Below are 10,285 nucleotides of genomic sequence, written 5' to 3' on the forward strand. Positions count from 1 at the left end.
CAGACTAGTCTGCTAGAATGAAAAAGTAGGTCTGAGGCATCCGTACAATAACCAACGGAGCTTGCAGAATGACCCAGTGGAAGATTAATTCCTCTTTCCATGGACAGCGAGTTACTGGGTCAGCTGTAGGCAGAACATATGAGACACTAGCTTGTCATCCCTCAAACCTGAAACTAGAAAGAGCACCGTGCCCGTTTAAGGTGGCGTTATTTAGTTGGCATTGTTGACATTAATAATCCACAGGTCACTTAGAATCTGAAAAATATTCTCAAAAATGCCTCTAATTAGGGAGCATGGTAGGATTACATTGTAGCCAGAGGAGCCTGATATTTCACACTGGGTTTTCACGACAATGATTAAGATTTTATTAGAAACTAAGAAAAACCAGAAGCAGTCAAGTGACCTATTTTTTTTTTTTTTTACTAGTTAACCAGAAATCATCTTCACATAGTTATACCTTATTTACTATTACAAAGCAATTCTGAATAATTTTTGAAAAGAGAAAAAAGGCAGTTACTGTTTTATTATACTGCACACATTATTAGGAAATACGCTTATTCACTTACTTGCCGAGAGTTAGATGACAAGTTTGACACCATTTTAACACCTGTCCATTTATAATAAGCATGGAGCTGGCAGCTTGTTAGTTTAGCTTAACATAAATACTGTAAACAGCGGAAATAGCTAGGCTGGCTCTGCCCAAAGGTAACAAAACCCACATACTACCACCTCTAAAGCTCACTGACTAATATTTTGTTTACTTTGTACAAAAAAAAGAAAAGTGTAAATTTGTTTTTTGGGAGGGAGTCTATTTCCTGGAGTCTCCACTGGTTGCCATGTAACCAAACTCCTTCAAGAAACTGTCTGGCACATAACCCCACAAAAATAGATGTTTTTATACTTAAAAAAAGATGCTGGTAGTCAGATTTTATGACTTTTAAACAGAGCCAGGTGAGCTGTTTCCAGTCTTTATGCTAAGCTATATGTGAGCAGCTGTTGGCTCCAGGCTCATATTGAATGGACAGATATGAGAGTGGTATTGATCTTCTCATCTAACACCCGCATGAAAGCAAATAAGCAAACTCACTCCTTTAAATTTCTTTCTTTCTTTTCGAGGCATATGTAATTGTTTGTTTGTTGTATTTGTTCTCTGAACTTGCAGTTAGAGAAAGTACCACGAGTCAGTAAAAATGTCAACGGGATGAACAAAAGCAAGCAAATGTTCCTGTATCTGCAGCTAAGTCAGTCTGCAGGATCCCACATACATAACGTGCTCCTTCTTTTCATACAAAGGTTTGAGTGAGCAGAAAGAAAACATGTTGATTCTTAGTCACCTTTGATTTATTCCATTTGTCACTTAAAATAGTACAATATCCACGTGTTGCTATTTTTATGAGAGAAGGTACAGCAGCCCGAAAATCCATTTCACCTTTTGAAATGCCTTTACAATTATCAAAGGAGTCCCAATGCAATGAGCAGAATAGGTTTATCTGTTAAATTCAAAATTGTGTGTAAGCACAATAGGCCAATTTGGTTTCCCCATTATGTGCCACAGCAATAATTACTCCGGACTAAGCTCACCTCAAATAAGCCTTGAAGGGAAGTAGCTTGCATAATTTTATCATTAGCATAATAAAGAAAGAAATGTTCATTGTTAATATCGACAGCTAGACAGGTTACACAGTTCCCTAGAATTTATATTTCCAACTTACTGAAACATGATACAAACTGAAAAATAGAGGTAAATGAACCTTTGGCATTTCTTTATGGTGTAATGTGATGTCTGGTTTCCTTCCATCAGACAATTCCCAGTTTCCACGACTTCACACTTTCACGTTCACACATCTATCCAGCAGTCTACTCAGCTGTTATGTATGAGCAATCATTCTGTTCTTGAAGAGCATCCACTTTCTAGTGAAGAAATCATATAAATCTCTTCTCAGTCCAGAATAAATATAGCCTAGGAACACATTGTGCCTTCTTAGAGAAGTGTCACTTATAATTGATGACAAATACAGTATGAGGGAAAGAAACTGCGACAGGGAGAACAGTGCTGGAGTCTTGGCTAAATACGATGATTAATTAGAGCTATCATCACATCTTGGAATGCGTTGAAACCCATCAAAACCTCTAGACTTCTTTAGGCACTCTAATTTTGCGTGCCTGAAGTTGTCTCAAGAAATTTCAAGACATGGGTGATAGTGACTCTATGGAGTAACAGTTGTGAACTTGACAGACAAGCCTGCTTTGCATCAAGATTTCCAAAAAGCATCTAAACAAATGACGGCACTTGATGTCATAAACCCACTGTACATCAAAGGGGCTATTGGTGGGATTTAAGTGGTAAAAAACTTCATTCAGGAAACCTGTGAGACATCTGAGACAAATGTTGATGCCAAGATCTTCAGATTGCTTCTCTGGATTTATGCTTCGGCGGTCGTTGGAAGAACTCTCACGAAGAGAGTTTTGGTGTCTAGAGATTTTACTGTTGAATCAGCTGGCAGCTCTGTAAAATAAAGAGAGACATTAAAGAGTTACAAAGTATGTTTCTGTTTATGTATGGCTAAAATAAAATGAATAAAACATCCAAGATCACAGTTGCTTTCTAAAACTCTTAAGCAGCTCAAATTGGGAAGTTAATTTAGTTAATTCAAATTATATTAAAAACACTTTTTTGTGCAAGGTGCAGTACATTTTTCATCCATCATGCACAGTTTTATTACATCCAGTCTGTTCGATCATATCATATCATTTATCCATCTATAGATAGTTTTGAGGCTACATGTTTGGAGCTGAGTATTTCGCATTGTCAAGTTGTTTATTCGTCACGTCCCCAGGGTGTAAAGGCCTGACCTGTTAAGAGGACATCTAACCCCCATGGGGAACCATTTTGTCAAGTAAAACTTAGCAACACCTCTCTTGGCAATCTTTGCTTCAACTAATTTTAACAAATGGAAATGGAATGGAAAATGGAACAAACGTTTTTAAATAAAGAATTCAATTGCTGTATTATTAAAATGTCTGAGCATCTTATAACATCTAATTCCTTCAATTCCAAAGCTGATCTGAAAAATACTTTTCTTATCAGTGACATGTTAGATTATGAAGGTAAGAAATATCAGTCTGAGTTTCTCCTCACTGTATATGAGTCCAGAATTATTGGCCTGAAATTAGTTTAAAAGTCAGTATGATATCTTTTCATCTTACCCTGGGTGAGGTCCTGGTCCAGGTAGAGTTTGAGCCGTCTGCTGCGGAGGCCGAAAACCTTGGCAGCCTCAGACAGCAGGCCTGAGAAGTCGAGCCCATTCTGGCCCACTGGGTTCACCAGCAGGAGGGTGCCCACCTCTCCTGTCTGGCACTCTGCAGGAGATAGAAAGAGTGTTGAAGAGAAGTGAATTAGACAGACTTTACTTCCTTTACAAATTAAGAAATGATTGGCTTGTTAGTAAGGATTGATTGTATGTGAAGGTAAGGAAGGTAAGCCTAGCCATGGGAATAGGGAGGAGGAATGATAGATCAAAAAGAGAGGATGAGAGATAGAGAGAACCTGGCTGATCAATTCCGAGATATAGGAGAAGAAGGGCAAGGTGAAAGGGGTTGAGTCTGAATGACTTAAAGGATAAAGCTGGATTTTAGTAAATTTCCTTCAGTACAATAAACACTGGACTCAACACACAATCAATGTAATTGGTAGAAAATGACCATGTACACTTATTTGACAGCTAGTTTCTTGTTACTGTGCAGATTCTGATTTTATACATCAAGTATGATAATTTGATATAGTTTAAACTACCCAACAGTATATAAAGTAGGAATAGGTCAACATTTAGGGAAAAACACTTTCACTTTCATTGGCTTTCTCAGCTCTATGGTAAAAAGGAAGCTACAGCCAGCAGCCAGCAGCCAGCAGTCGTTAGCTTAGAATAGAGACTCAAAACAGCAAAAACAGCTAGCCTGGTTCTGTTGAAAGCTAACCAGCCCCTCCAGATCTCACCAATTAACTTGTTATAGATCATTTTTGTAATCCTCATCGGATTGGACAATTTCTTTGGCTAGCTGGGGGCTAGCTGGGGGCTAGCTGGGGGCTAGCTGGGGGCTACCCCCCCTCCCCCCTCTAGTTTCTGTGCTAAGCTAAGTCAACTGACTCGCTTTATATATACTGTTTAGGCATGAGAGTGATATTGGTTTTATCAGCTAAGTCTCAGAAAGTATGCAAATAAATGTATCAATCAATATATCAATCTTTAGCAGGTGAAATGTACAGTGTCTGTGTCAGACAGTGGTTAGTGTGTCAAAGCCAAAGGGCCAGATCTGTTGGAGCTATGATGCTACATGCATTACATTTAATAAAGCTTTGACTCCACAGACAAAACTTGTCAGCAGGATAAATTCATTGTTGGTTTTGGTCTCTCCAGGGGATTTGTTGATTATAATTAAAAAGAGTAATGGCAGGCTTATAACAGTTGGAAGGACTGACTTATCAGTTGTGCATGGCTCGGTGTGTGTTTGTGTGTGTTTCTCACCAGCTGGTTGTGCGTTGCAGAGCAGCAGGTTCACGTAAGGACACAGGGGGGTGTCGGTGGTGGGGACGGGGCCAGGGGAGGAAGAGCTGGAAGTCACTGACAAAGTTTTACCGCTCAGGGCCTGAAGGTCCATTTTGCTGGTCAACTCTGTATTGAAAACACAAACGCACACAGAAACACACAGAGGAACTTTAGAATTTTATCTGGGTTACTACAGGGCTCCTAAACTGACAAAACGTCGAGTCTTACTGCACTGGCAACTGTAGTTTTATGGCAAAGGTTAGCTGCAGCTTAGTGTGTTTAGCTACCAGTCTTTTCATTTTGGCAAGCTAACAGCACAGTCCAGTTATACATAGAAACACAAGCCCTGTACCAATCCCGTGCTCCGAAACCTCCATGTACATGTCGATGTCATTATCATACAGGCAACAGGAAAATCATGAATACTGTGTGAGGAAAAACAGGTAAAACATAAACTGTTGTGTGCCACGAAATGTTAAAGATAGAAAAGTAAGATCATAAAACAGCATTTATCAACTGAAAGGCGATAAAGGAAAAGTATAACCCCTCATACACCCAGCATGTGTGAGCAGTGTGTGACAGCAACCACGCTGAATGGCTCGCACACCTGCGGTGTACACACAGACAGTGTCTCTGCTGCAGCTCTGCTGCTGCCAGCTCCATCTTTCTATACTGAGTTTGCTTTCAATAAATACAATACAATAAAAGCCTTGAATGGATCCTGTCCACAGACAGGCAGGAGAGCTTTTAATCTGAAAAACAGTGATGATGATAAAGATTTGAAAGATGCATGGCTCACGTGGACAGTGTGGACTGGCCTTTAATTATATAACTAACAGTATTATCTACTCTATGTATTCATTATATTTCTAATAACCCTTTACTGTATTTTGTCAGTTTTGGGGGTCCATTGTTAATTACAAGAAACAGTTAGCACCTACATTTAAATACTGTAGTCTTCACATCAGGTGAAGAAGGTGACTATAGGATAACCAGCGGTCACTCAAGTGATATGAGATGGCAGACATATGTCTTTCTGAGGCGCAAAAATCAGTTCTCACCAGTCGCGCCATTGAAGAATCTGAGCGGGCTGTTATTGGTTCCAAAGATGCTGCTGCTCACTTTCTTCAGCTTGTCCAAGTCTAGTCTGTTATCCCCTTTGGGATTCTCCAACAGCACCACCCCCTCTGAAGAGGAAACCAGTCAGACAGGATTACTAATGTAGTCAACGGTTGTGGTACATATTCCTATTGTCTCAACATTTAAAAGTTGAATGGCAAAGTAACTTAAGGGCAAAACATTGACAGTTTAACAGTTCAACACATTCTTGTTAGATCTTTTCTGGCTGGAAAAACAGACTTTCCATGTGCTACCTTGTTCTTTGTTGTTGACTTTCACCATGAGGTTCACATAGGTGCAAGCTGGTCCATTTAGAGGAGCCCGAGGGGCTGAAGATCCCTTTACTATGGTTAACTCCAAGTCTGAGCCCTTTAGCTGCAACAAGGAAGAAAAAGACCATGGAAGATGCAAAAAGAGAGAGACATACTGACCTATGTCCTCATTCCTTTAAACTAAAAATGTACATTACAAAGCAGTCATTTGGGAATCACCAAGTAGGATCACCAAAGAACATTTAGGTATAAAATCAACCAACTCCACACCAAAGTATAACTCACAAATGTTTTCATAAGTGTTGAAAGGTACAAACTGAACTTGTATCATAGTACGGCAACCAATAATCCTGCTTGCCCTGAGGTGTGCTTTCATACCTGAGTCTTTTCTTCTATGATGACGCTGGCAGTCTTGGGAACAGGGAAGGGCAACAGTGGAGCCTTGGTGGTGGCCAGGATAAAGTCAGTGTGAGCCTGGATCACAGAGTCCAAGTACTCCCCATCTGGCTGGCAGCGGTAGTACACCGTTATCTCATCTGATGGCACCAAATGGCCCTGAGAAACAAGGGATTAAGAGAGATACAGTAGGCAGTGGGTTTTACTGTGTAAACAAACAACAGTTTCAGCTGTATAAGAAAAGCTTTACGACACCAGGAACTGCAAACCATAAGTGAGTAAATATGCTTAAGGTACAGCTTGAATAGCTCTTCAAACAACAATGGACAATAATCTGCAGTTTGATTTAGAGAAATCTGCTATCCAATTAAAACAAATGATTGCCAAGGAGACAACTAATCACAATTTGGAAAAAATAAAAAAAAGTCTCTTCAAAGCAATTTTCTCTTTTTATAAGAAAATGAAATCTGGAAGAAACAATTACCTAAACAAGGAAGTTGGGTGGGGAGAAAGGGGGCACAAAAGAAGAGAGGGATTAAAAAGCAAAAAACAGACAGTATAGGAACAAATAAAGGCAGAAGGGAACAAGGGGAGTTTTTTTTATTGGATGAAAGCCCATCTATTTTGGCACTGTGTGCTGCCAGCTTCCTCTAACCTTGACACATTCAAACACATTGATCTCATCCTAATCTGCAGTGTGCAGCCATGCACACATGTGCACAGCCATACACACATACATTGACTGTGTAGTACACACACACACACACACACACACACACACACAAACATATATACACACACACACACACACACACACTCCAATAGCAGTGTGTAGCTCAAGGGCAGAGGAATAACGTTAGCTAGATACAGAGGAGCAGTCAATCAATGGAGGAAGGTTTATAGGCTTTTCCTGCCAAGTCAAGGCACTGACCCTGCCCTGAAGGGGCTGGTACAGTGTGTGTGAGAGAGAACATGTCAGATAGTGCTACAGAGATATCCAGTTTGTGAGCAGTCCAATAAAACAAACAAACAAAAAATGAAATGCTGACCCCTGTTTCTCAACCCTGCATATGCACAAACAAAACACAAACACCCACACGAACACCGATAAAGACGCACATGCACATTTACAAACTACTACCAAACATGTAAAAAGAATTGTTAAAAATTAATTCCCATCCCCGGGGTGGAAAATTCCTAACAGATCTCAGTTTGAAATAACTGGAGGAATTTAGCCTGGCCGGGAGCCAGTGCACACCACTGCTATAGGGGGATGGAAAAAACTGTTTGTTGCTTGTGAAAACAAGGGGCTGTTGGCTAATCCGTCTTTACTCCCCAGACCACTTCAAAGCTCCAACATTAGAATCTGAAAGGGGCCAGACTGTAATTAAGCTTCCATTAAGCCTGCCTTATGATGGAGAAACTTCTAACTGTGACGCTGCAGTGGAAAGATTTCAAAACTGCCCTGACAAAATTAGCATGGGACATAAAGAGGAAGGGGGTGGGGGGGGTGATCAAAGGGTGGGATATGTAACCAAAAAAATACAGTTATTTTCTCTGCTTGGTCTATATCGTAGGGCTGCAACTAATGATTACATTCACTATCAATTAATCAATTAATAGTTTGGTCTAATCAAATGTCAGAAAAGAGTGAGAGCACATGATGTCATCAAATTACTTTTTCGTCCGACCAATGGTCCAGCCTGGAGCCTGAAACTGACAAATTGGAGTAAAAAGTTATAAATATCACTGAATAAATCAATAAATAATATTTTTGGTGTTAAAAATAATATAAAGCTTATACTTTATTCTTTCAAACACCACTTTAAAACTTAAAGAACCAGTGTGTAGGATTCAGTAGCATAAAGTGGTGTAGTAGAAGATTACAAGCCCCTCGCCTCACCCTCCAGTTCCAAGTGTGTAGGAGAAACTACAGTGGCTACAAAACTCCCCAAAATGCGATAGGCCCTATCTAGAGCAAATGTTTGGTTTTAATGTTTCTGTGGCTTATGTAGAAACATGGCGGTTCAACATGGGTTCATTCTAAGGTAACACAAACACAGCAATTTCTATTATACGCTAATGAAAACACACTTTTTTTCTTTTCCATTTCTGCCAACAGATATGTTAAATTAAAACTTTAAATGTATTTAACCCTGCTATTTATCTTTCACTGGCTCATTTTATTTTCCTTTTCTTTTGATCTTGTTACACATTTACTCGTTTATCTTTTCCTGATTCACTAACGAAACATTTCCCATCATCGTCATCACATTTCTAATTTTTCTAATTCATATATAATAATTAGATTGGCATGACAAGTTTGAAAGACTGTAAACCAAGATTAATCTACATTTAGCTCCACTATATTGATCATAGTAATTGAGGAGGAAGAGGTGTGTGGTAAGGATACTGTCAGGATTAGGAGGTTTAAGGCTAAAGATCACTGACAAAAATACTGTTTAAAGATAAAACGACTAAAGATACTGTATTTTGTTGTGTATTTCTAATTCTAGAGATCCTGCAGTGGGACAGAACTGTGCCAGGAGAGGATGTGCAGGTTGTCGTCATCCTTTAAAATACCACAGAATTTGTGTATTTCTTTCAGTCCTAATGTGTCATGTTCCTAAATGCTTCTAGCACTCAGTCAATTTTCCCCTGCCCAACTGCCATCCATTACACACCATGCAACAGCCTTGAATGGTATTTTGTCTTTCAGCACAACTCCTCAAACTGCCTCAGTGACATGTTTTGTTCACCCTGGCACAGCCCTGATTACTTGTGTTGGCAAACCATGTCATATTCAATTCATTAGACACTGAATTGTAAAATTCACAAGTGGTGTGTTATCTGTCACTCTCGTTTCCAGAGCTAGTAGTGCTCCTGAAATAATTGTCCCACCTTCTTGCGTAGTTTCTGAATGCGGTTGATGACCTCTCGGGCAACGCCTTCATCCAGCATGGACTGATCCGGGGAGACATCCAGCAACACCAGGACCTAAAAAAACCACAGAGGCAGAGGACATCAGGAGAGTTCAAGCCACATGTTGAACTGATCACAGAACTGTTTTGATGTTTCCAAAGACTGACATGGTTTTCAGATCACTTTGACAAGCAAGACTGCCTCATATACACCCCTCAGTTTAATTACATTTATGACTCTAGGCCTACAGAGTTTTTCCTTATCTGAATTAAAGGTTTATGGATAGAGGGTTTCGTATGCAGCACATACGAAAAGACTGACTATTAATCATCAACAGTGATTGAAAACCAGACAAACAAATCTATTTATAATAGGGTTCCCTCAAGTAAGTGAGCAAATCAGGGTGATTCAGGATATATTTGCACAGGTGGAGACCAAAGTCTGGCAACCCCACTTGCCCAACATTTACAGCACCATATTTTGGGTATTTTTTTTTTTTCTCTCAGTGCACCCATCTCTCTGTACTGCTCCTCCCAAACCCACCTCAACTCACTCGCTGCTGTAGTCTGAGGGGAGATCAGACACATGCTGTTGCAGAGTTTTGTCCCATATATAAATAAGCAAATATCAGTCTGACTCCGTCATTAACAGTGATGCAAAAAGCTCTTATTGATGAAAGTAAGAACAGAAACAGTCAAAGCAATCTCCAGCAGACCTTCACATTGAAGCTACAAAAGTAGTGAAAGCTGATGATGATGATAATTATTCTAGATACACATGTTTTGGGCATGAGCAAACATCACAATCTAACCTCTGTACAGCACCATGCAGAAAAAAATGGAACTGCCTGGCTCCATCACTGTGTATTTGAGCACGAATATCAAATTTTCCTTAGAACATTTCAGTATTTGGAAATATTTAATATTGACTAATATTTGTCTTTTTTAAATCAATCATCTGAGTATGTACAGCAGGCAGTTTCAAAATGTTGTTGACTTTCCACTTGCAGTGTTGAAGTTGAGGCATAAATTC

The 10,285-nt window shown here is 39.6% G+C and overlaps 1 protein-coding gene across 1 annotated transcript in view; it reads right to left on the reverse strand.

Moving 5' to 3' along the window:
• Nucleotides 1-1,319: 1,319 nt before the first annotated feature.
• Nucleotides 1,320-10,285, reverse strand: part of iars1 (isoleucyl-tRNA synthetase 1) — a gene marked incomplete in the record, with an annotated part of 42,627 nt that continues 33,661 nt past the window's right edge. The window contains 7 exon segments of the mRNA XM_035661636.1: nt 1,320-2,506; nt 3,208-3,360; nt 4,524-4,670; nt 5,606-5,731; nt 5,918-6,038; nt 6,314-6,490; nt 9,233-9,328. Of these exon segments, the coding sequence (XP_035517529.1) occupies nt 2,424-2,506; nt 3,208-3,360; nt 4,524-4,670; nt 5,606-5,731; nt 5,918-6,038; nt 6,314-6,490; nt 9,233-9,328 (903 nt within the window).

The sequence above is a fragment of the Morone saxatilis genome, unplaced genomic scaffold (assembly GCF_004916995.1).
Source record: "Morone saxatilis isolate NCDOM2014 unplaced genomic scaffold, NCSU_SB_2.0 Contig18, whole genome shotgun sequence".
NCBI lineage: Eukaryota > Metazoa > Chordata > Actinopteri > Moronidae > Morone > Morone saxatilis.